At 41.2% G+C, this 27,486-nt stretch overlaps 1 protein-coding gene across 3 annotated transcripts in view; it reads left to right on the forward strand.

Annotated features, from left to right (window-relative positions):
- FRMD3 (FERM domain containing 3) overlaps positions 1 to 27,486 on the forward strand; it is a 240,238-nt gene that overhangs the window by 120,764 nt on the left and 91,988 nt on the right. For all 3 annotated transcript variants that reach the window (XM_061627122.1, XM_061627103.1, XM_061627113.1), the window contains exons 3-4: positions 8,722 to 8,764; positions 24,588 to 24,666. In XM_061627122.1, the coding sequence (XP_061483106.1) occupies positions 8,758 to 8,764; positions 24,588 to 24,666 (86 nt within the window). In that variant the 5' untranslated portion in view covers positions 8,722 to 8,757. The remainder of the gene's footprint in view (positions 1 to 8,721; positions 8,765 to 24,587; positions 24,667 to 27,486) is intronic.

A 27,486-nucleotide genomic window follows, 5' to 3' on the forward strand; every position in this document is an offset into this window, starting at 1 on the left:
GCTGTAGAAGCTGAAGTTCTTCAGATCACTTCCACATTGTTAGAGACAGTGTTTATAATGCTGGCCTTATCTAAATATCTTGGAGAAATCTATAAAGTAAATATGAAATGGAACTTTCTAGGAGTCTAATTCTAGTTGTTCCCACTGTAGTTCTTAACATTAGGACCACACTGGTATTTGGGATATAGGGTACCTTTGAAACTAAGATAATGATTTCAAAATTGACATATCAAACATTAATTAATTAAAGAATTAACATCTTACATACAATTGTTTCATATTTTAATTGAATCATCCCCCCCAGTCTCCTTAATTTATAACAATGTGTGTCTGTGGGGTCTGAATAGATATGTTGTGTTCTGAGAAGCTATAGCCCACAAGCTTACAAATCTAATGAAAGATTTATGATTGCAAATAAATCACTGCAACAATAAGGTGAGCAAATGCTGCTGGTTAGTGGCTGTTGAAAATCTGCTTGCAAACAATGGAATCCTCAGAAAAGCTTTCAAAGCTCTTTTCAAAATTTTAGAACATCTTCCAGGCAAGGAAACCATCTAGTTTAAAGTTATAAAAATAAAAACTATTTACTGCTGGCCTCAGTAAATGACTATTGTATTTATTTATAAATCTATTTCTATACCACTATATCATAAAATATCAGAGTGGTTTACAATGTTAAAAGATAAAACACCATTAAAATCCATTTAAAATACAGATAATCATTAAGGTGACTGGATAATCAAAATAAAAATTAAACAGCTGGAAAGGCTTGTCTGCACAAAAAGTTCTTCAACAGACACCTGAAAGTCAAAAGTGATGATGGCTGCTGAATCTCTGCTTGACTTTTAGTTGAGGATAGGATCCTGTAACACAGGGAATTAATATTGCCTATTAATAGACAAAAATAGCGTTAAGTAGAATTAAAACTAAATTTCCCAAGTACAATTAAAAGATAAATTAGTGGAAATGCCACAACAGTGGCAAAATTGTAATTGAATGTCATTATTGGGCATCACAGAAGTTAGGTTGGTCAGATATCTTGATAAGGATTTAAAAACTGGCAATACAAATTCTCCATCTTCTCTATCTTGTGCTTAACTAAGAGACACAAAACATTCCTGGGCTCCTACTGGGAGGAATGGTGGGATATAAACAGAGCTTGGAAAAGTTACTTTTTTGAACTACAACTCCCATCAGCCCAATCCAGTGGCCATGCTGGCTAGGGCTGATGGGAGTTGTAGTTCAAAAAAGTAACTTTTCCAAGCTCTGGATATAAATCTAATAAATAAATCCCATTACTTTCAAACGAGAAAATAAGATTACTTGAATTTTTAGTGATTTTGTAAAAATCCCCTGTATGGGGTTTTGCTATTTATATCTGTCTACCTCAAACTATAGCACATATCAGTTATTGTTAGCTGGAAACACTTTTAACCCCCCATTAGAAAATGAGTCCAAGAAGTTTCCAAGTGCTACTTCATAATAATTTTGTTCACTTGCAGATATTTATTTATTGCATTTGTATACCGCCCCATAGCTGAAGCTCTCTGGGTGGTTTACAACAATTAAAAACATTAAAAACAAATATACAAATTTAAAAACACATTTTTTTTTTAAAAAAAAGCAATTTAAAAAGACATCATAAAATTCCATATGCTAGAATTCCCATTGTTTGTTGAATACCATAATAATAACTATAGTATTAGGAATGCATACTCCTGCTTTTTTTTTTTTTAAAGACAATGAGCTATGGCAAAATAGGCAATGGATACTGTATGCATATCTTGTTCAAAACAATATGCTTTGTCAAGATGCTTCAGAATCTTACATGCCAATAAACATAAATAACACAGGAATATTCACACTTTACCTGACAAAGACTCAAACCTGTTGTCTTTCTTTAACGAATCAGTATAAAAAAAAACCAGTGGTGTTCTTGAGATGGGTGGTAAATAAAAAATTCCTTTCCCCCCTCTCTAAACTCCTGAGATAAGATTAGCCTGGCAGGATTTGTTCTTGATAGATGCATGTTGGTTTCTAGTAATCACTGCATTGTTTTCAAGGTGCTTACAGACTGACTGCTTTATAATCTGCTCCAGAATTTCTCAGAATTTACTTTAAAACAGGATGGTATTTTTCCTCTGTGGTTTTCAGGCTATTCATTTAAAAAAAACAAACTGTTTGTTAGTGCTGGGTCTTTGTTACCACCACCACCACCACCATCTATAAACCATTATTAATCCCAAAGGACCCCCCCAAAGCAACAACCAATATATCAAGCAATCACATAGTTGCTGGATCATTACTAAGTCTTCCATACTAAGGGAACAGTTTACCCCCAAATTAAGCACGCTGAAACCTCATTGATTTCAACAGGAGAGATGTAAGCATGTGTTTATTAAAATTAATAGTACATAAATCTACTTAACAAAAATGTGTTAAGGATGTGATCCTATGCACACTTACCTGGATGTAATTCCCATAGAACTCAATTGGACTTACTTATGAATAGACATTCCTAGGATTGCACTGTAAGTTTTACTTATATGCAAAAGTGCTGTGGACATCTATTTATGTTCTGCCAAGAAGAAGACATGATGTTGTAATATTTGGGAAAGATTTGGAATCACGGACAGAGAGAGTGCTGCTGCACTGAGGTTCTGCTTGCACGTTTCCAATGGGCATCTGGCTTCTGTGAGAACAGAGTGCTAGACTAGATGGGCCTTTGGTCTGATCCAGCAGGACTCTTCTTATGTCCTTATGTTTAACCAGTTTTCATATGACTGTGCCTGAATGTAGAAAAAATTGGGCCATCCCCATATGAATAATATTTATGGTCTGTGCATTTTTACTTCTTAAACAACTCTCCCTGAGCAACAGTCAGCATGAGCTATGTTCAGTGACAGAATTCTTCAGAATTATCTGAAGTTGTTGACAAAGTTGTAGATGGGGAGACTGAGCAGAAATTGTATACCTGGATTTTCACAAACGTTTAAAAATATAGGTATTGCATTTGTACCCTGCCATTCCTCCAAAGAACTCAAGGTGGGCTGCATGCTTCCCCCATTTTCACCCGCATCTGTGATGCGAGTTAGAGTGAGACATGATTACTGGCCCAAGGCTACCCGGTAAGCCAGTTCTGCTGGCAGACAGAAACCACTGGATTTCACCATAGACTCCATGCAGACATCGAATTTAACCAACCACTGTGTGCATTTATTCACTCACTGCATATCTAGTAATTTGATCATATAATCATATCAAACTACAACTCAGTTTGAGACCTCCCCCTCCCTATTCACTTAAGTGAACAATGGTAAAATGTTTCTACATCTCCTTTTTTAAAGGTTAGACAAACCAATGCTAAACCTCACTGCTATTCCCTAAAAAATAGAAACTCCTATAAAACACGCAAATGTAAACTTTAATTAAAAAATATATAATTATAGGACGATAAAAATGTTTGAAAAAGTTGTTCTTAAGATTCAGACATCCTCACCATAATGAATCTATCAGTCATGGGATATGAGAATAGGTCCTCTTATGCATAATAATAGGTGAGAAGACATGATTAAGCAAACAATGTTGATAAGGTAGGGAAACAACTAGAAGACCTATTTTGGGGGGCTGGTGCTACTTAAGAGGTTTGCAAATGCTCTGGCGTCATGGATAATGAGTGATATTTGAAGGTAAACCAAAATTATTCAGGATGGTAAATTCTCAAGCAGACTCAAGAATTCCAATGTTTCTTACCAAACCTGCTGACTAGATAGCAGAATCAGAGCTTGGAAGTAATGTTACTTTTTGAGGAATGAGTGGGTAATTCCTTTACATTTTGATTGTAATAGAACGAGGAGTAATTTTATTACTTTTGTGGAGTAATTGTAATGTTACCAGCATTACTTTTGGGCATTACTTGGGGGGGGGAGAGCAGGGGAAGTTTTCTGCTCCTCTGATTTGTGGATGAAAATCATGTGCCTCAAACTCGGCTTCTGTGCAGCGTCGCTCTTCTCTTGTGCTCTGTGGGTGGGTAGGAGGCAACAAGGGAGGAGGTGGAGACTGAGACAGGGTGGAGAAAACAATTGTTTTAAAAAATGGATGGTAATGGTGAAGAATGGAATGGAGGGAAAAAGGAGCCAGAGGGCAAGAACATGGATAAAGGAGGAGAAGGAGGCAGCAGCAGAATAGAGATAAAGAACTGTGGAGGTAAAAGATGACAATGTCTGTGTGTGTGTGTGAATACTGTGTTTGCAGTTGGCACAGAAAGTGGCCTCCACCACCCTCTCTGGCTACTGTGCTGCATTTGCAGTATTTTAACTTTTTTGCATCTCGGGAAAATGTTTGCTTGGGTGAGTGTCCCATAGTTGGTGGCAGGGCAGGGTCCGGGAGGTGGTTAAGAGAGAGACTTAGCTGGCTGGCTAAGGGGGGGGTTGCACTTGGTTTGACGTGCAAAGATCTGAGTAGTGGCCTCTGCCTCCCTCCCCACCTCCCTTACCAGCCGAGAGACCACCATTGCTCTCTTATGGATAAAAATAATTATTCTACTACCTCAGTATGTGTGTGTTTATTTCTAATGTTGTTTTAGGCTACTTAGGTGTGCAGCAGTCAAGGCCAGCACCTTGTAGATGTTTTTTTAAAAAAGTATCTGAAATGCAATTGTAGTGATTACTTTTGAGAAAAAGTAATCAGTTACTTTCAGAGCAATTGTAATCTTAACGGTAATTACTACTTTTTGGGCCATGTAATTGTAACTGTAATTTATTACTTTTAAAAAGTAATCTTCCAAGCTCTGAGCAGAATGGCAGATGAGATTCAACATTAAGTTCATAGTGCTATACCTCAGGGACACCATTCTCATCATCACATATATACTGATGAGGTCTAAATAGTCTATAACTAGCTATGAAATTTCCATATATATTTCCCTCTCACTTCAAATTCAGGATTAGTTTCTGATGAGGCAATGACGACGCTGATTTTCTGGACTGTCCCAGTTCAAATTAGGACAGTTAGCAACCCTGTGTTGCTTTGAGAGCCTATTTGAACTAATATTTCTTCATCCTTTTCACTTTCTAATATGTAAAATACAGGGACAATCCTAAGTATGACTAATTTGGATGCAGGAACAGCATATGTAAGTAAATATGCACACATGGAGAAGTAGGCATTTGACAATATTGTTAAATATTTGTTATTTTTAAAAGTATTTTAAACTATGTGAAATGACCTTTCCAACCCTGACGTTTTCTACTGTGGAGCCATGCATAACAACTACGCCTACTCAGCATTGTGAATAATCATCACAAGGGACTTGGCCTGGTAAATGACTACTCAGAGACATTAAAATGCTGATCAGGGATTAATACTTAGAAAGTGAGGAACATTACAGTTCAGAACACAGCACGCAATAGGATATAGTACTGCAGGTGCAATTGCATCCTACTAAAGGAAGACAGAGAGGTCACATTACTTTAGCAATAATAAAGTCTCAAAATATTTTCAGTCTGACTTCTCCACAGATACTGAAATTGGCTCATAATAATGCATTTATGCTATTTGATTTTGTCTGGTCCAACATTAAACACCATGCCTTAGTAATTAAGCTATGATGTAAACCTGACATTTTCAAGCCACTTCAGCGTATGAAGCATGTGAAAAATTTTGGTTCCATGGTTATTAATAGTGCCTATTTTGATTCCTGCCAGAGAGACACATTTCCTACTTTTAAATCCTTTGCTGTAATTGAATTCACCTGTAATAGTTTCATTTGCCTATTCATGCATTTCAGTTTTGCTAAATTTGTGTCAGTCTATTTGAGGAAATGCTGAGTGCAGATTGATATTAGAAGAAACTTCACAGGAATAAATTGATACGCATTTTTGTATGTAATATTATGTGGAAATGATACAGAGATTCCAGATTTGCATCAAATTCCTAAAAGCTAGTTTCCAGCTACTCCAGGACAGTTGTACTAAAAGATAAGTGAAATGAATGTAAGCTCTTTTGCCACACGCTGGGAACAAAAGAGCCAATGTAGTATAGATTATAGTGGTATAGACAAGCGAGGTCCAGCTTCAGATCCCCACTCAAAGCTTGCTGGGTGAACTTGGCCAGTCACTTTCTTTTAGCCTAATTCAGAGGTCCACAAATATTTTGGGCCTGGGGGCACATCTGGAAATCTGTGAAACTGCCATGTGCACTGCATTCCCACAAAATGGTTGCCGTGGGGGACTTGTCTAGCAATAAAGGACAAATAATTTGCTCATGAAATTCAGTACAAGGAAGGGATTGGGTTTGAGCCCCAAATACCAGACTGCATCCTACCTATGCACAACAACATTCACGAAGAAAATATGGAAATGCTCAGAGAAACACACATAAGCATCAGACGCACCTCAAAACAAGCAGGCAAAATATTTCTGTACTAGGAATGTCAGAGAATTCCTCTGGAAACAGAAATGGGAGTGGGAATTGCTACAATTCACATGTACACAAAAAGTCAGAAATAGAAATCATGCAAGCGAGTGGTATTCACTATCATTTTTTAGTCTGCAAACATGACGTAAATAATTACATTTTGCTGCATTGTTTTTGACATTTACCTTCCATTGAAATGAATTACTTAATGAATCACATCATTAATGTTAGTTTTATCCATAGCACAGTGGAAGCTGAACTGTAGCAGAACAGAAACAGCATTGTTTGCAATGAAACAGGGCAGGCTTGAGATTGCTGTATCCTTACATCCCTACTCTATACATACACCCCCCGAAACTCACAGATGGGCAAAGCACACACAACAAAAATCAAGGTAGCTGCCCCAAAAGACAAAAGATCCTGGGCTTTCTTCTCTCTCCTCCCAGTCCCACAGGCTTATCAGGTAGCAACAGGGTTTCTTTTAATTTATTTTTTAAAGCAGATGGTTGACAGGTTTCAGTGTCTACCTGCTTTGGCCTCTTATTTCCAAAGTGGGTCCAGAAGCATTCTGGGGAAAGGAATGGTAGAGGTGTCTGAAGGCCTAAACCTCACTTTCCAGTGAGCACAGCCACCATGCAAGGTTAAAAAAACCCCAAACCCCCCTTCAATTTTTGAAAGGGAGGTGTAAGAGGCCCTGGAGGGCACCAAGGGTTTTTTGGGGGGAGGCACTATGGCACCTGAAGACACTAGGCTAATCTACTTCACAGGGTTGTTGTGAAGATAAAAGAAGTAAGGGGAGAAACTGGGCATACTGACATGAGCTTCTTGGAGGAAGTTTGAGGAAATATAACAAATGTAATGATAATACAAAGATTGTATGTAGATCGTGCCAACATTGTCCTCTGCTCACATCCACTTGGACTTTCTCCTGACACATATATTGTATTGCAGGGTGGACTACACTTTCCATCATCTCTGACTATTGGCCATGCTGGCTAAGGGTGATGGGAACTCTAGTCCAAAACAACTGGAGGGCATCACATTGGTTACCCTGGTGCACTGGATTGTTGTGTCTGTGATGTATGAGGCAGCTCTTACGTTATCAGGCTTGCAGTTATCAGGCTTACAGAAGACTTCTTCAGACACCACTTTAGGAAATTATGCCACCCACATTATTACTATCAGGAAGGACCATTTATTCATTTTAAAACATCTCTTTTTTTCTTTTTTTGTACTGTGGAAATGCAGATCTGATGGGAAATTCATTATACAAACATACAAGCAAATATTAAATAATACCTTATGTTTCCATGCAATATCAATATAGCACAGTTTATATCAGAGTCATCAAATATTTGGGTTTTTTTTAAATGCTGCTCTAAATCAGCCTTGACTGTAGCTTTCACAGCTGGAGTAGAGCTGTGGCATCAAAATTAAATACAAAAAGCCCTCATATTTTCATGTTGCTATTTTGTATTCTCATTTTCTCTCATTTTTTGATAGATTTGATTTAGCATGGTATAAGAGAATCTTACTCAGGCCTGCAAAAAAAAAGCTAAACAATGTGCTTAGACAAGCTGGACAGCACTACATCTGACAGGTGCTTTTTCGGCAAAAGATAGTACTTAATTACAGTGATATTTTGCTTACAGGAAAAATCTGAGTGCAAATTCCACTGACTGAACACAAAAGTGGTACTTGTGGGTCAGCACACCTTTCCCCCTCATCAGCTCCTTATCTTTAGATGTATCTCTAGAGATACATCGTAGCAAATACTACCTTCCTTTTTCTCATCCTAACCTATCTCACAGGGTTGTTTTGAGGATAAAATGAGAGAGGGAAAACGTGTAAGCCACCCTGATCTCCTTGGAGGAAGGGTGGGGAAAATGATATTAAAAAAGCATCTAGAGGTATGATTTTACTCTAAGGTCTTTTATCTTAATAGCCGTCTCTACTTCCCCATATAAAGAAGCAGTAAGTATGTTTCTGTTCTGCCACTGAAACATCTGGTGGTTCTGTAGTAGACCAAAGTCTGCCTATTCCTTTCCCCATTGTCCAGACTTTGAATAACCTTAAACATACCCATTGTTACTGCATTAGTTATGCCTTTCACATTCAAGTTACACATTTTCATTATCCTTTCACAAGTACAGGCGTCCCTTTGAAGCTGTTTGACATAAAACACAATATAAATCACAGCTGGTATGAAAACTGCTTGTCAGTTTATTGTGACCTTGTGATAGTAAATAAAAGTGATGTCCTTTGCAATGCTTCAACTGCTGATCTCTGCCCCTTTTGTTTCAGCACTGGCTCGAGCCCAACAAGTCTATCTCCAAGCAAATGAAATGTAAGTTTTGACAGCCCAGTTCAAAATATGCTGTGCTATTTTCAAGTGCTGTGTAGTAGCATGTTTCTATCTCCTTCCCCACTGTGAAGGATTGTTCCATTATACTTCTTATACATTTGCTTGATTTATGCTACTTTATATGACTCAGACCATTTCACATGACTATTCTTTTTGGCTTTGAACCTGGTGTGAAACAGCACCAGAAAAGCAACGTGGTTCATTCAGAAAGAGCTTTGAAGTGCTAACCCCCCTAAATATATTCCACTATTTCATTTTGGTTTTCACAATCTTTATGTATGTCTTAAAAGGGACTCACTGGAAGAAAATGTCCAGCCTCAAAAAAGAGCTATGTAGTCTCTGGTCTAGCCCAAAAGGCCAGACTCATGGAAGCTCCCTAGACTTGGCCCTGCTTAGGCTATGCGCAGTCCATTGAAGAACTTGCCTGGAAACTTCACTGCTGTAGACCTCAAATTGATTGATTCCATAAAGGAAGCTACAGACCTGAACTTACAAGATCTGAGCAGGGTGGTTCATGACAGATGCTACTGGATTCATAGGGACGCCATAAGTCGTACTTGACTTGAAGGCACATAACAACAACAAACCTCAAAACTGGATCAAAAACACTGAGTCCAACCCTACACCCAAGGTTGCCTATTTTTTAAATGAAAAGCTCAGCCTTTCCAAAAGCTTAGTTTTCAGCAATAGAATCAAAACTAACAAATAATACATCTGGCCTTACTATTGAGTCTACAGTCTTGACAAGACTTTTAAGTAGAAACCTTATTTCAGTCTGTATCTGTGTTGGAATTGCTTTTTAAGATGTTTTTAAAGCTTTTTAAAAAAGATGTTTTTAAAGATGTTTTGTTTCAATATATTTTTAAAGATGTTTTGTTGTAATATATTTTAAAGTCTGTTTCTGTGATGTTTTAGAGTGTTTTTTAGTGCTTTTGTTTGCCGCCCTAGGCTTCTATCGGGAGAAAGGGCGGGATATAAATCTCCCCCTAATTATTAGACAGGACAGAGGTGGTCAATGTGGCATCCTGCTGATGTTGGACTACAACTCCTGTAATCCCCAAGCATTGGTCGTGTTGGCTGAGAATTAGAGTCCAACATCTGGAGGGCACCGTGTTGGCTACCTCTGAGGTAGATACCCAAGGATTGATTACTGACATATACTCATTCATATCTAATTAGAGGTGAGGGTTATGAGTTGATTAAATGGTCTCCTGGCTCCTCATGGTCTTATCCATGTATTTGGTAGCACTTCCTTTAGAACAGGGGTAGGAATCATGGACCCACCAGGCTTTTGGACCAACCCACTAACAGTCCAAATAGGACCACCATTTTCTGGGTGGTTGCTAAAGGGGAAGGGTGGGGCAGCATCTAATGCTTGCAATGCTCTGCCTTCCTCCCTCTTCGGCTACTGCTCAGACTGGTCATTCCCAATGTGTTCCCCAACCCCCTTGTCTTTCTTGTTGGCTATTTCAGGATCCACCACTTGAAAACGCCTGGAGTACCTTAAAGCAATGGTTCCCAATAATTTCCCTCACCCTTTGCCTTTCCCACTGGAAATGCCAAAGTGTCAGTTCACAATGGCTTCCCTTGCCATTCCCTTTTCCAAACAGTTGAGGTGGGGATTGGTGTGGGAGGGAGAATTGCAGGGAGGGCAATTTTAAACATCCCCCGCTTCCCAGGTGATCAGAAGATAGCTGAGCACAATAGAGGCTATGTGGTAGAGACTGTGGTATGGTTTTTGGTTGTGCCCACTCTTATTTTAGTACCGTTCATCAGTGACATGTTCTCATTTAAGGGTTGACCAAGAGGTAATGTGATCCTCATGTTGATAAAAGTTTCCTGTCCTTGCTTTAGACAGTTACTGCTGTAGGCTTTTCCATTTCTTCTACAAAGTCTACTCTGGAAGGGATGGGGTCACCTGGGGCTTGAGGATCAAGAGTAATGGTGTGTGTGTGTGTGTGTGTGTGTGTGTGTGTGTGTGTGTGTGTGTGTGTGTGTGTGAGAGAGAGAGAGAGAGAGAGAGAGAGAGAGAGAGAGAGAGAACGGGCTGGGGATTGTGAAGGAGGAGAAAAATCACAAGCTTTTTCCTTCCTATCTCTCACTCAGAGAGTCTGGTATTCTCAGTAAATATCAATTTGCAGCGCAATCCAGAATATGTTTACTTAGAAGTAAATGCCATTTACACCCTAAAGCCATGGTACAGAGAGCCAGCCTCTCTGCCTGCCTCCAATTCCCAGCCTTTTCTCCAACTCCACTCAAAAACACATTGATCTGAATGGGATTTACTCCCAGGTAGGGATGGACAAATCTGTCAACATTAGTTTTCTGATTCTCATCTTTCCACTTTTAAGTTCAGTTTCATATTTCCCCATCATTTTGTGATTTTTTAAATAAAAAGATCCTCATGAAAATTCATCAGTGAATTTAAATCTTATTTTGCTGTTGCACACATTTTGCAAAGCAAATTTCCCTAATATAAATAAATTGTGTATCTTCTTTTCCCTAATATATGCATTTTATGCATACGTTACCCTAGTGCATACATTTTTGTACACTTTTCCTGGCTGGAGAACTATACTGCAAAATTCAGAGAAGTGTGAATTTCAAAGGATGGCTGTGCTTTGATTCATGTATTGTTTCAGAAAGTGCAAATTATGTAGGTTTGCCTTTACAAGTGAACTGAATCAAATTTCTCTCCCATCCCTTTTTCCAGGCTGGTGTGTCTAGCAGTCTTCCTTGACCTGGTGCCCTCCAGCTATTTTTGACTATAACTCCCAACAGCCCAAGCCAGCAGAAGTATACTGGCTGGGATTGTTGGGAGTTGTAGTATAAAACAGCTGGAGGGAAGCAGGTTGGGGAAGGCTGGTGTATAGGAACCATGCTGTGGATTCTAAAGGATGAAAGTTGTCTAATTTTATTTAAACATTAATACTCTTGCTTGCTTGCTTTGCCTATGGACACAACTACTGTGATTTGTTAGTGATTTAATCTGATGCCCAAGAAGAAAGCTCAGTTTGCCATCCCCGAAGACTTGACTTTAGAGAGTGAGACTTGCTGCTTGTTATACGTATGTAGGTTGTTGTCAATATACTGTTGCATGCCACCCCGATCTCCAAGCGGTGAGAGATCTACAGAGGTCTCTGCTCTTACCCAGGGTTTGGTTTCCTTGGAAAGAAGGTCAGCGGAGACAGTGGTGTCCTTATGAAATGTGGCTTATTTATTTACACACATTCCAACCTGAGCTTAAGATGGAGGGGTTCAAAGCATCAGCAGTCCAATATTCAGCTTTTCCATCAGTGTTACAGGAGGCATCCTAAAGCCATCATGCAGAGAGATATCCTCTCTGCCTGCCTGCAGTTCCCAGCCTTTCTTCCGGCTCCACTCAAAAACACAAGCCTCTCCTTGGCCTCAGGAAATGGGGGGTCTCCTGAAGAGTTTCAGTAACAATAGGATCTCCCTGGCTCATTTGCCAGTTAATGGGCACTTGATAGACCCATTAACTCACCTGGCCACTCAATTAGATTAAGAAAAGAGGACTCATCTAACCAGCGGAGCGGGTGTCTCACCCCTGGGTACAGGGTTCCAAATCAGAGGCTGGAGTGGACTCCTAGAAATCATCCGTATCTCAACCCCAAACCCATAACAAGATGGGCTTCTGCTGGGAGGAAGGGCGAGATATAAATCAAATAATAAATAAATAAATAAATAAACAAACAACACTTAATCTATGAAAAGGTGGGAAGTTTTGTCCTCATACCCTTGGTAGCATTGTACATTTTTAAGAGAAGCACAAATGTTTCAGTAGCTAATATTTGTGAGAGAATATAGATACATATATATGGATGAATGGAATTGAGGCTGAAATCTTACCAGGCACTTACCAGGCACTGTATATTGAATGCCTCCAGTGTTGGAGAGCCCACCACCTCCCTAGGTAGATGGGGGCTTGCAAGGAAACATATGTAACTTTGAACTTTCTGAACAAAAAGTTAGAAGTTAAATAAACAAATGTCAATGTAGCTAATAGAATGATAGAATCAGAATTAATTGTAGAATCAGAAGTGGAAGCACATGAAACTTAATGTGGAATGGGAGAATATCCTGAGTACAGGTGAGACACACTGGTTCACTCAGAAAGGGCTTAAAAACTTACCTCCTTTCTGGGGAGGGAGTGTGGCCTGGGGAGAGTCTCAAGGGCCAGAAAAAGGTGTCTAGAGGGCTACACAGTTGTAGTTACATATTCCTGCTCTGAGGTCTCTACATCTCCTTTTTCACTGTTGCCATTGCTTGTTGCCATAGCAGCCAGGCAGAGATGGCCGGGCCGGGCCGGGCCTTGAAGCAATTCTATACCTCCAATTATATTTATGTATTTAAAATATTTCCAAACCATGCTTCATCCAAGGATTCCAGGGTGGTGTACAATAAGCATGAATAAAATTATTCATGCACAATATCAATACAATAAAAACAGCAGCCTTCATAACAAACTAAGTAAACTTTTTTAAAGCTACAGAGCAAGACTAAAGCAACATAACAGTTTAAAATGCGTGTAAAACTTAGTTCCCAAAAACAGTATAACAGTGGCTCCAGTCATACCTCTTTAGAGAGGGCATCAGCATAGAAAAGGCCCTCTCCTTTGTGCATACATAGCAAATATCCACTAGAGAAGGCAGACGGAGAAGGGCCTTGTCAGGACCACTCCCGTGGTCACCGCCCTGTCACGGTCCCACCTCAGGGTCCTACTCTCTTAAAACGGTTCTCTCACTGGCCCTAGCACAGATCTCTCAAGATCCCACTGCTAGGCACCACTACCTGACACTCTCTGTAAACAATATTGCCTTGAGACTGTGCCTTAGTCTCCTCCTGGCCTATTGCTATCTTGTGTCTGGGTGCACTTGCAGGCCACAACCCCCCTGTATCTTTGTGCCTATAAAGATTACAGCCCTGGGTTGCTCTGGATACCTGCTGATGTTACACTATCTCTTCACCGCTGCCACCATTGATACTGTTTCCCAATCTTGGTATATGGCTGCCCTGCCCACCCTTCTGGTCTGTGTAAACCCAGCCAAGGATCAGGCCTTTTAGTAAACCAAGAAATATTTATTTATATACACAGGGAATAACAAGATTACTTAAAGGTATAGTCAACAAGCATGTGGTTTCATAAGATGAGTTACTCTTTATGTTTCTAGTCGTCAATAACCTGCCTCACTACCCGCCTAATCCAATCCACCCAACAACCCTCTCAAAGCCTCACAAAAACCCAACGAACCGAACTAACAGATCTGTCATCCTTCAGACACTCAAGCGCTCAGCCAATCATAATACAACACTCATCAACATTCCAACCCATGTACTCCCCCCTCTCACTCAGTCTACTTACCACATATACTCTAATAAACCCACACTTAGCATATTTACAATATTACAGTTACAGGGGCATCACAGGCCTCAACTGTAGATCTTAAGTTGAAGAGGAATTCAGGAGTGATGGGAGGTTGGGTGACACTCATTTCAGGATATCCCCAAGCTTTACAGGCTGGGCAAATGAATATCCTGAAACAGCTTCTTTTTATATTCTGTGGCAGCTCACTTCATTTGAATGTGTTGAGAAACTGTCTCTCTAGTGTGTGGTGTCCTTGCACATGGGATTCTCTGCAATTAACAGTTTGTGTATGGAATCTTACAGGGAGCTTTTATCTTTTCCTTCCCTTTGTCTCTTGGTGTGTAAGCTAGTGAGTTATTAGCATCACTTTAAAGATGCTGTACTGAATGCAATGCATGGTGTGGCAAATCCTTTTAAACGATTATGATTACGAATCTATTTCAGCAAAAGAGTCATGCCTCAGATGACAGGGAAGCCTGACAAAGCATTGGGCCCTTTAGTGTACCAGCTGGGCCTTATCTGACAGATAAAGGGGCATTCTGAAAGGAAGGACTCACTGCTGCAATAAACTTTATTATTTATGCTTCTTCAGCATGCAAATATTTTTTATAAAAAAGACATCTTATTTTTTAATTTCTGTTCCAGTTTTCATGTTCACTTCTTTGAGTGACTGTTAGACAATAGGTCTGTTGCTGCACTGTTTGTATGTGTGTAATGTACTGGCCCAGTGATGTTTTTCTCATGAGTCACTAATGTTTGCTTTTCTTGTACCACAATGTTATATTAGAATTTTGCAATAATTACATAAATTCTAGGGGCTTCACTCACCAACTCCCCTATCCTTCAGCCCCCAAAGAACCCCCATCGAAGCTCCCTTCCACACTTCTCATCAAACCAACCTCCCTCCTCTCCCCTCTACAGGTTGCCAAAACCAACCCCTCTCTCCCTTTACAGGTCATTAAAGTCAGCTCCCTCTTCCCTTTACACTTGCTTCTCTCCATCCAAGCCAGCTTTATTTGGATGCATGTGCAAGCTCCCTGCAGGGAAATCTTGGTCACCCTAATGTGTTCCATTTCCCTGGGCTTTTGAGTTCCAAATTCTGAACTTCAAAGCACCTCGCAGGCAATAACACACTGCTAAAATGTTACTTTTAGAAGTGTGTAGCTTTCTGCAAGGTGCTTTGAAGTCCGGACTTTAGGACTCCAACATCCAGAGAAACGGAGCACATTTGAGTGAACGAGAGAGTTTCCTGCAGAGACCTCTCTTGTGCATCCATATCAAGCTGGATTGGTCTCTCTTTGCATAAACTGATGCAGGGGAAAGTCAATCCTCTTTAGCACTGGATTTGGGTGCATGAGAAAGCTCCCTGGAGAGACTTGCCTCATGAGCTAGAATTAACCTGAATTGATCTCCCTGGCATTCTCCCAAACATGGAAGAAGGATGAGGGAGAAGCCAAAGCTTTCCCTTTCCCCCTGCTTGGTGGGAAAGGGGCAGTCAACTGAGTCCTTTGCAAGCCACCCCATATGGCTTCTTTCAACAGCAAATGGGATTATCCCCGTTGATCCTCCTCCCCCAAAGTCCTTCTTTCCTCCTTTCAAGTCCTTCTCAGTGGCCCATCCTCCTCTGCCTCCTTTCCTCCTTCAGTTCCCATCCCGCTTCCTAATTGTCATCTCTCCACTGCTGCTAGCCCTCTCTCCACTGCATCAGCCTTCTCTCCTCCCTCAGTCCTTGCTGCCTGCTACTAATTGTCATCAAGCTGTAGTTCTCAGGACTAGCCCCATCTGTCAGCAGTCACACAAATCACCCTGTGAAGATACTCTTGCATAAATACGTGTGTGTGTGTTAAGCCCTAACATGGGATTTATACCACAACTCAGAATTAGGTTTGCCGCAGTCAGCTGATCAGCACACATTTTCCTTGATTGAAAAGCTCAGTGTAGATACTGGGACTGTACACTTTCAGTTCCAAATCAGATTCTTAGCCACAGCACTGATAATTTCTCTGGGGAAGCAAGACATGAGAAATAGGGATGGCTGAATCCAATCTTCTGCCAACTCCTCCTGCTCTCCAAACAGATTATCTACATTATAGCTCAGTTGTAATGCATATGACTTGCATGCACTTACTTCTAGGATATTTGGTTAAGAGACTGAAGTGAAAAGAAGATTGCCAATATTTTGAATTCTGTACATTGCTCAGAAACTGAGTTAGTGCACAGGAACTGTTTTGCACTCTCCACTGGATAAAGGCACCACGAAATAAAGGCACCCATAATGCTATAATTTGGTCAATTTGTTAAGTCACCCTTCTGAATGAAGGCGCAACAAGACTCCTGCAACTGAATGGCCAGGAAGATTAAAATGTTCCCCTACAGGCTTTTCTGTGTTACCTTTCTTAATGTCAGATTTGTGTCTATTTGTTATCTTGTGTAGAGACTTGCAGGCAAGACAAGAGACAATATGGCAACAGAGAAAGGACTGAGGAAGTGCAAGAAGAAGGCAAAGGTGGCAACACCAGCAATCAGGCCAAATAACAGAAGCAGGCTGAACACATGCTTCTTGGGCAGACCAAGTTTGTTTTTTCCAACAGCTGGACTATTACTTAAGTAGCAACATATTGTAATCAGTCAAATTTTACTTCAGAGCTGCAGTTTCAGATTCAACTGTTAATGCACCCCAAATAGTGTTTGGTATTATAAAAATACACACACAGAAATAGGAACTAATCTGGTTGGTCCTATTTCTTAGCAGAGTTGTAAAAATACAAGCAGCGGAATAAGAATGTAAACCAGCCCACCTTTCTCTATATAAATAACAACAGACACAATCCTTTAGGTAAAAGAAAAAGAATGTTTACTCATGACCTCATATGTTTAGAAGAACATAGGCTTTAGCTTAGAAGAAAGAAAATATAGGAGTCTCAGTCCATCTTGGTGTTTGGTAATGGATGCTCTCAGAGAGAGAGCATCTTGCCATGCGGCCTCTCTCAAAGGTAGAAGATCAGCAAGAAGAATAGAGAATATTCAAAATCCCCCAGGACAAAAGGCGAAGGAAGTCAGGTAACTAAACCCCACCCATTAGGAAGTTACATCATGGTAAACAGGTACATGGGATATTTCCTAAATATCCCTTAAAGTGACCATGCAATATTAGCCTATTCCAACACTCTTCCTCTAATTTGCATGCATTAATCTAATAAACCCATTTTGACATGAAGTCTCTGGAAACAGTCTCTTGGTAATGGCTTTGTCAAGATGTCAGCTGTCATCTCTGCAGTTGGACAGTAGTTTATCTTGATGAATCCTTTCTCTGTCAACTCACGTACAATATGGTATTTTATAGCTATATGTTTAGTACGTGGAGTGATTCTTTCAGTCTGAGAAAGTCTAATACAAATTTGGTTGTCTTCCATCACCTGGATAGGTCTGTGCACCCTTATTCCAAGGTCTTTTAGTAGTCTGTTGAGCCAAATGGCTTCTTTGCAGGCTTCTGCAGCAGCTATGTACTCAGATTCTGTGGAAGAAAATGCTATTATGTCTTGCTTGTGACTAGCCCAGGAGATAGGTCCATCTCCATACATAAACAGAAAGCCACTAGTTGACTTGGAGTCTGAGCTATCTCCAGCCCAGTCAGCATCAGTGTAACACACGAGCTTTGGATCACTATTAGCTGGCAATCTCAGCTTAAAGTCCATAGTTCCTTTCAAGTATCTAGCCACCCTTTTGACAGCAATCCAGTCCTTTTGTGTGGGTGTGATAGTTTTCCTACATAGGATCCCTACTGCACTTGCTATGTCAGGTCTGGTGTTTGTGGTCAAGTACAAAAGTTTCCCTATTGCTGTTCTGTACTTGTTATTATTTGGTAAAGGTTCATCTACATCATTGTCTTTAAGAAAGTCTGTTGCCATAGGCGTTGGTACAGGATAGGCATCTTTGAGTTCTAGAGTCTCTAAAAGATCAACAATCTTTTGTTTTTGGTTGAATAGGTAGGAGCCATCCGCTTCCCTTTCAATCTGGATGCCTAGGTAATATGTTGCAGTGCCTAGCTCTTTGATTTCAACTTCTTTGTTCAAATGATGTACAACTTCTCTGTAGTCTTGATCTCTTTGAGTCGCCACGATCAAGTCATCGACATAAATCAGAATATATGTCAAATGTCCATCTTTGCTTCTGGTGTACAGGCATTGGTCTACCTCACCTTGCTTGAAGCCTAGCTCCTTGAGCAATTTATCCAGTTTCTCGTTCCAGGCTCTTGCAGCTTGCTTGAGTCCATACAGGCCCTTTTTAAGCTTGCATACAAGATGTGCTTGCTTCTGGTTCACGAAACCTGGAGGTTGTTGCATGTACAACTCCTCTGTTATTTCTCCATGCAGAAAGGCAGTCTTGACATCGAGGTGTCTGACGTGCATCTGTTTGGAGGCTGCCACACTTAGTAGCATTCTTATTGTGCTGTGTCGGACAACAGGAGCAAAAGTAGCATCATAGTCCTCTCCATATTTCTGCAGGAAACCTTTGGCAACTAGTCTTGCCTTGTAGCGTTCAATTTCTCCTCCTGCATCTTGCTTCACTTTGAACACCCATCTGCATCCTATGGCTTTCTTGCCTGGTGGAAGTTCTGTCAGGGTCCAAGTCTTATTCTTGTGCAGTGCATCCATCTCCTCCTGAGTGGCTTTTCTCCACTGAGCAGCCTCGGATGCTGGCATCTGCTTTATCTGCTCCCAAGTCAATGGTTGTCCGGGTAGCACCGACTTTGCGAGGTAGGACAGGCATAGAGGAGGTACACCCTTGTTGGTTCACGATGAGGATCTGAGCTTGTTCTGGGATCTGGTCTGGCTCTGCAGCATCTTCCAGTCCAGTCGTCTTGTCATTCTCATCTGCTTCTGTACCTCTCTCAGCCTCATCATCACTTTCTGCAATCTCTGCCTCTTCCTCTTGTTCAAGGCTTGGGTCAGGTTGTGCAGATATCTGTGATGTCTCTGGTATTTCGTATGTGGGTACTGGCATATCTATAAGAGATTGGATGGGGTGTCCTTGCTCTTCTGAGAAATCTAGCACAGTCCCTCTTTTGTCAGCTCTGCTTCATTCATCAAAGTAGACAACATGTCTTGTGCTGACTTCACCTGTCTTTAGGTTCATAACTCTGTAGCCTATGCTACCAGGAGCATATCCTATCAAAATAGTCTGTTCTGTTCTAGCATCTAGCTTCTGCCTCTTTTGTTTTGCTATGTAGGCAAAAACAATGCTTCCAAACACTCTGATATGTGCTAGGTTTGGAATTCTGCCATGCCACAACTGGAATGGTGTGTGTGTGGTGCCCTTGGTTGGCAATCTGTTCTGGATATAAGTTGCAGCCACGATCGCGTCACCCCACAGCCTTTTGGGTAGATCAGTGTCAGCAAGCATGCATTTTGTCATTTCCAGAAGAGATCTAAGTCTCCTTTCAGAAATCCCATTCTGCTCTGGAGTATGACTGACAGTCCTCCTGTGCAAAATGCCTTGTTCCTCCAGGAAACTTTGTGTTTGGTGCGATATAAACTCACCACTGTTGTCCATCTGTAGAGATTTCGGCTTCCTTTCAAATTTTGTGCTCACCATGGAGATGTATTTCTTCAGCATCTCATGCGTTTGATTCTTGTCCTTCAATAAGTAAGTCACACAGTATCTTGAAAAATCATCCACAAAAATTAGAACATATCTATTCTGCCCAAGTGAGTGTACATTAAATGGTCCACATAGGTCACTGTGTATGAGATCTAGCACCTTGGTGCTTCTCTTTTCAGTCCTTGGTGGAAATGAGGGCCTAACACCCTTTTCCTCAATGCAATTTATGCACCTGCTTGCCTTATCATGGTACTCTTGGTTTACCTTGATACCAGTGGCAAGATTCTGCTTTTGCAGCTGTAGGATCACCTTTGCATCACGGTGTCCCAGTCTTCTGTGCCAAAGTTCTAGGCTGGTCTCTTCCTTGTCCACCACGGCTGTGTTTGCTTGTTCAGCTGTAAGACTCAGTTCATAAGCACCATCATTTTCATAAGCTAGTGCAAGCAAGTCATCATCTTTGGTCACTGTACACTTTCCATCCTGGAAATGTATTGCAAATCCTTTCTTGTCTAAAGCTGAGATGCTCAGCATATTGCAATTTAAGTCTGGGACATATAAAACATGATCTGCCACATTTACTATGGTTTTATCGGATACCTTGCACCTAAGAGCAATGGATCCAGATCCATTAATGTTCATATATTGACCATTGGCAGTCTGGATTCTTCCTTCAGTATCACTGTTTATTTCATCAAATAAATCTTCATTATAACAACTGTGGTTTGTACATCCACTGTCTAAAATCCAATTGTTTGATTTTTGTTTGTAATTATTTGCCACAAGACTTTTGTGCGTTAAAAGGAAATTTCTTCCTTTGAATCTCTCTCTCTGAGGTTCCTGCTTATCCTTAGATGAAGCATGCTGCCTTTGTTCTCTTTGTTTAAAATTGGGAGAGCTGCCATTGGCTGTTGAACTTTTGGGTGAGTCACAGTCCCTGGCCAGGTGACCATGCCTCCCACATGAAAAACAGCATTGTGATTGGCTCTTGGGAGGGGCTTTTCCCTTCCCTTTATCCCTGCTAGCCAGGTAATTTGATCCATTATCATTTGTCTCTCTGGATCACACATTCTTGTCTGAGTTTCGCAAGGGCTTGTTCAAAAAGAATCTCAGGATCATGGTTTAGAAGAGAAATGAAAGGATCAAATCTCTTTCCAAGGGATCCCAAAAGGAAACCAAACTTCTGTTGATGGTGAAAATCAAGCCCAGCCAATTTCAATTTGTTAAAAATAAGCAACAAGGAAGTGATATGTTTTTCACAATTTTCCTTTGTGTGCAATTTTAAATTCACTATCTCTTTAATCAACATGGTTTGGCATCTAAAGCTTTGAAATCCAAAACCTGTTTGAAGTTTGTCTAGCATCTCTTTGGCACTTTTACAGTCACTTATATAAACAAGCTGTTGATCCTTCAGAGAATCAAATATTATAGCTTTTGCAAGAGAGTCTTTGTCTTCCCAAATGCTTATTTGTTCAGGATCTTCCTCTCCTGGTTTAGGTTTTTCGATACAGCAAATAACTTCCTCTGCTGTTAAATTAATCAAGATTCTACTCTTCCACTGGTCAAAATTAACAGCGGATAGTTCAAGCATTCTCCTTGAAAATCCTCTGCTTTGCTGATACATTCTTCCTGGTCTGAGAAGAGCTTTTTGTTATGCTAAACAACTCAAGGAAGTAACAGCAGCAAAAATAGTCTCTATAAAGTTGGTGCCTGATACAGAGCAAAGGGGGAAACAAAGCATGCAAAAAATGCTTAAAATAAAACCCGAAAAATCTGGTTTAATTCTCAACTATTTCTGGGCAACATAACCTGTTTGGTATTATAAAAATACACACACAGAAATAGGAACTAATTTGGTTGGTCCTATTTCTTAGCAGAGTTGTAAAAATACAAGCAGCGGAATGAGAATGTAAACCAGCCCACCTTTCTCTATATAAATAACAACAGACACAATCCTTTAGGTAAAAGAAAAAGAATGTTTACTCACGACCTCATATGTTTAGAAGAACATAGGCTTTAGCTTAGAAGAAAGAAAATATAGGAGTCTCAGTCCATCTTGGTGTTTGGTAATGGATGCTCTCAGAGAGAAAGCATCTTGCCATGCGGCCTCTCTCAAAGGTAGAAGATCAGCAAGAAGAATAGAGAATATTCAAAATCCCCCAGGACAAAAGGCGAAGGAAGTCAGGTAACTAAACCCCACCCATTAGGAAGTTACATCATGGTAAACAGGTACATGGGATATTTCCCAAATATCCCTTAAAGTGACCATGCAATATTAGCCTATTCCAACAAATAGAAATAGACCATAACCTCCAGTTTGAAACACAAAGGCTGTCTTCACCATCATATGACATTGACCAGTAAAAAGGCTTTGAAATTAATAAAAATAAAATTGACACAGATTTTTAGGATGAATAATGAGTGAAATTAGTTTTCTAGGTTAGATTTTCTGTAGAAACAGTAGTAACACAGGAAAGAAGCAAAGTAAGGAGAACACCAACATACAAAAAAAAATGTAATATTGCATTTTTACAAATTTGCATCTTGCTACAATCCCTAGAATTCTCTGTTAAACCAATCTGGCCACTGGAGCTCTGTGAGGGGAATAGAAGTCTCCTAACTCTCAGCACCTTTCACAAACTACACTTCCCAGGATTGTTTTGGAAAAGCCATGACTCTCTAAATATAGGTCTGGTGTGGATGTGACCAAGTTTGGTTTAAATTTGGGTGGGTGAGTACTGCTGTAGAATAATAAGGTGGGGGAAACCCTGAAAAACAATATTGTTCACAATCTTCCTCTTGGAAAGGAAAGGGGCTTTCCCTCTGCCCAGTGCCCACATCTCCTTCCCTCACCCTCCCCTCCCTTTTTCTTCCTACCCTTACCGTTCCTCCCCTTCTCTCCCACTTCCCTCCCCTTCTCCCTCCCTGCCCTTCCCCCAGGTCAGTTTCTTATCCTAAGCATGATTGTACAGGAGTAAATCCTACTGAACTCAAAAAGCGTGCAATGATCAAACCTGCCCTCCCCTCCTCCCCCTCCTATCCCCTCTGTCCTGCGCATTTTCTTCCCCTCCATTCCTCCTTTCTTCTCCTTTCCCCTCCCCCTTCTCCCCCCATGGTCAGTTTCACCTATCCTAAGCATGGTTGCACTGGAGTAAATCCCATTTAAAAGCACACAAATGATCAGACCTGCCTTTCCCCTCCTCCTCTCTCCTCTCCCTCCCTCCCTCTCTTCCATCTCTCTCCTTCTCCTCCCCTCCTCCCCTCCTCCCCTCCCCCTTTCCCCTCCTTCCCCTCTCTTCTTTCCTCCTTTCTTTCTTCCCTTTTGACTTCCTTCCTCCTCCTCCCCTGCCCACTCCAGCCCTCCCTCCGTCCCACCCTATCCTCCTCTCCCGTGGTCAGTTTTACCTATGCTAAGCATGATTGCAGAGGAGTAAATCCCATTTAACTCAATGAGCATGCAAATGATCAATCCATTCTCAGCAAACTTGCACAGGATCCCATTTCTTACCTCCCGAATTAAAAAGCAGAGAAATTCACGAATAGGCAAAAAACCCTTCAGGTTTAAGAACGTACCTATAGCCCACAGATATTTCTATCAAACTTTAAAAAGGTGGGAATTTGGACAGCTATAGTGAATGCACCAGGGGAGCAGGAGACCTGACCTCTCTGACATATTGTACTGCCCTACAAATTTGTCAAAATGCAAACAATTTGGGATGATCTCTCACAGTCCAATCCACTTCCTGTGTCACTTGGAAGAATTTGGTAACATGTGCCTCTGAACATATGGTGAGTGGTGGCAACACCTGCGATCAGGACTACATCTCCAAAGATGGAGAATTACATTTTTGTATTTTTTTTGTTCTTCTTACTTTGCTTCTTTCCTGTGTTACTACTGTTTCTACAGATCATCTAACCTAGAAAATTATATTTCTCTCATTATTCATCCTTGAAATCTGTGTCAGATTTATTTTTTATTAATTTCAAAGCCTTTTTATTGGTCAGTGTCATATGATGGTGAAGACAGCCTTTTGTGTTTCAAACTGGAGCTTATGCTCTATTTCTATTTTGGGTCCATTAACAGTTGAATCTGAAACTGCAGTTTGATGCAAAATCAGACTGGTTACAATATGTTGCTACTTAAATGGTGAATCTAGCTGTTGGAAAAAGCAAACTTGGCGTCCCCAGGATGCATGTGTTCAGCCTGCTATGCTTAAACAACTCACTTAAGGAAGGGTGGGCATGGTCAATTAAAAACATAGAGCATACCTAGGAATTTGCTAGAATATATTTCACCTCTCATTTTTTTAATCTTGTGCAAATTGAGACAGGATCTACAGGGTTAGAAACTGCATTGTCTAGATCAGCCTTGTCCAACCTTTGGGTTCCTAGATGTTGCTAGACTGCAACTCCCATCAGCCCCAGCCACCATGGCCAATGGTCAGGAATTATGGGAACTGTAGTCCAGCAACAATGTGGCCCAAAGGTTGGACAAGGCTAGTGTAGATCCTTATACAGTCATCCATAGCCTCTGTGGCAGCCATGATATACCAAATATCTAGAAGGATTTTTTACTTTGTGGTGAGATTTCTCTCCCTCTCTTATAATGATATGGTACAAATCTTTGGTTTAGACTTCCTGCTTATGCTTTGAACTTTCTTATCACACATTATATCTGCTTTTTGCTTGTTTCTTTTTCTTAATTTGGTGCACTGTATGTCACAAGTTTTTTTGAGAAACCATTGGGGACATTTTCTGCGGTGCAGAAGAGGCCATGTTTTATACAGCTGTTCTCACTTTTTTTTCTTTATAATGTTTCAGCTCATCCGCCATATACCATGTGCTTTAGAGTGAAATTCTACCCACATGAACCCCTGAAGATTAAAGAAGAGCTCACCAGGTATCCCCCCCAACTATGAATTTAATCAATGTCTTAGGAGCATGGCTAATTGTAACTTCATGTGTGATATGCTAAACTTCTGCTAACTGTAATTTTACAAATATTTCCTAGGAATTTAAAAAACTGTTTCTGGGAGCTGAAATCAAGCCATCAGTGAATTATAATCGAGCAATGGTATCTATATTAAGCATTACATGGCGAGGACTGGCAGAAAATGCAATATGGAGCTAGATTCTGGACTGTTTTTCTTCTTCTCTAGTCCCTTTGTGCTGCTTTTGAAATTCTTACAGGTTAATCTGTGGCATGCTTACTTAGGTGTATATTCCCAAGGCCAGCCCCAGATGTGACTGGGCCCTTGGGCACCAGTGTGCCCTGGGCCTGCGGTGCCTGCCTGTGTGTCCCACCTACCTCTCATCTTATATGAATGATGTGCGTGCATAGCATGCATGTCTATCATCAGCCAAGGTGGCATTGGGGGCATCAGCCCCTTAGGGAAGCTCCTGTTGCTGTCTTGGTTGATGGCAGGCATACACGCATAACGTGCATGGCATTTACAGGGATGGGAGGGGTATGTGGGCTCATTGAAGGGGGGTGCCTGGGAGCTCCCTCTCTGTGATCTGCAGCAGGGGTGGAAGCCCACCTTGCCGCAGATTGTGGAACAGGAGCGTTACCCTCCCACCCTAAGGAGGGGCCCCTATTTATGCCCACATAAATGTTCATAAGATTCAGCCTTTAAGACCTTGGCACTTCTGGGTAAACATGGGGCTGTATTTAACAAAGTCATCCTGTTAGTTCAAGGATTTCCACCTGTGCAGTGGGAGTTCCTCTTCTTCTCTCCCCATGAGCCCCCAAGCCCCCTAACAATGTTCCAGAACAGATGTTGGGGAAGGGGGAAAGGGACATGTGGGCAGGGCCGGCTCCAGGCATGCGGGGGCCCTTGGGCATCAGCTTGCCCTGGCCCCCCGGTGGGTGGGTGGGGGTGCATGCATGTGCCTCCCATGCCCCCCCTACCTGTCTAGTCTTTACCATTGCCCTTAATGAAGATGGCAGCTGCAGTTTCCCTAAGCGGAATGAAGCCTCCGCCACCATCTTTGTTGATGGCACACTAAGATGGCGGCAGAGGCTTCAGTACCTTAGGGAACCTGTGGCCGCCATCTTCATTAAGTGCAATGCTAAAAAGCCGGCTGACAGTAAGTGGGGGGTGCGGATCGTGGAAGGGGAGCAGAGGGCCCCTCAGGGGCTCCTGTAGCTCTGGGGCCCTCGGGCCAGTGCCCAACCTGGCCGCCCTTTAGAACCGGCCGTGCATGCGGGGTCAGGAGAATGAGAGGGAGTCCCTTTATGCAGGTGGGAGTCGTTGTGTTAATGGGATGGCTTTGCTGGATACAACCCACAATTAGGAGTGTGTGTCAGTTTCAAAAGAGATCTGTGGCGTTGGATGGGATTGTGTTGAGAAAAAAGAGTGGGCAGTTCTTGTGTGCATAAAAAGCAAAGCTCTAGGTTCCACTGCAAGTCTGCCACTAACTAGCATGCCAGTTTCTTGCTTTCTATTTATTTTACTTATATTTTAATTTATTAAAACATTTATAGTTGCCTTGTCATTGACCACAACCGTCAAGGCACTGACATCACAATAATAAAAAGTAAAAACCAATAATAATTAAATGATTAAAGTGCAGGTAACAACAGAAATGAAAATTGAGAAGAGCCAAAAATAAAACAGTCATGATAAAAACTGACCTCTTGACCTTTCTTTACCAAGTTATTTTACAGGAGCATGTGTATTATTGCTGAAAATAGGGACTCAAATATTAACAAAAAAATAGTGTATCTGTGTCATAGAACAGTCTTCCCCAGACTGGTGCCCTCCAGATGTTTCACACCACAACTCTTACATGTAATCCAAAATATCTGGAGGGCACCAGGTTGGAGAAAGCTGTGGTAGAAGCTTTTCCCTAGCAATTTCCATTCATGTTTTCTCCCAGCTAGAAACATAGTATGAGATTCAATGTAGTGTGAATGGGCCTCTGTTTGTGCAAAGGGAGTTCTCCTCCTCATCTGTGCAGACCCCTGTGTGCCAGAGGGTTGAGAGACGCCCCGGGCAGATTTGCAGGGATCATGGGGAACTGGAGGGCTTAGAAGAAACAGTGGAAATCCCTTTGTGCAAGTGGATTTCCTTTATGCCGATGGGCAGACAATACAGGCATGCCCCGCTTTAACATACGCAATGGGACTGGAGCGTGTATGTAAAGTGAAAATGTACTTAAAGTGAAGCAAATTATCTATCCATGTACTGCACTGCAATTGCCACTAGATGGCAGCGGCGTCATGCCATTAAGTGTCCGTAATTGCGAGGCACTCGTACGTTAAGTGGGGTATGGTGGCGTATGGAGCATGTACGTTATAGCGAGGTGACGTTAAGTGAAGCGACGTAAAGCGGGGTATGCCTATACTGAATGCCTCCCTCAAGTTTCCGCTATGACTTCATGTTGGTGAGTTTTTAGATCTTTCCTATTGGAAATTGGTAACTGCTTATTTCTAGTTGTTCAAATTAATAGTAATCCTGCATTACATATTGGCAGGAGGCATTATAAATTATTTCTGTCAAGGGCATAGATATATGAAATAACTTCTGTCTGTTTAGGAAAAAAAACACATTGATGTCCCCAGGGAGAGGCTCTGTCAAAGGCATGTTTGCTTCTTTTGACAACAAACTGTGCATAGTAATTTGCTGTGCTTGCTGACAGTGCCAATTAAATGTTTCCTCTACAGTTTGTAAAGATCTTTCACAGAGCAATGAGGAAGATATTATACATCGGTGAG

The sequence above is a fragment of the Rhineura floridana genome, chromosome 1 (assembly GCF_030035675.1).
Source record: "Rhineura floridana isolate rRhiFlo1 chromosome 1, rRhiFlo1.hap2, whole genome shotgun sequence".
NCBI classification, from domain to species: domain Eukaryota; kingdom Metazoa; phylum Chordata; class Lepidosauria; order Squamata; family Rhineuridae; genus Rhineura; species Rhineura floridana.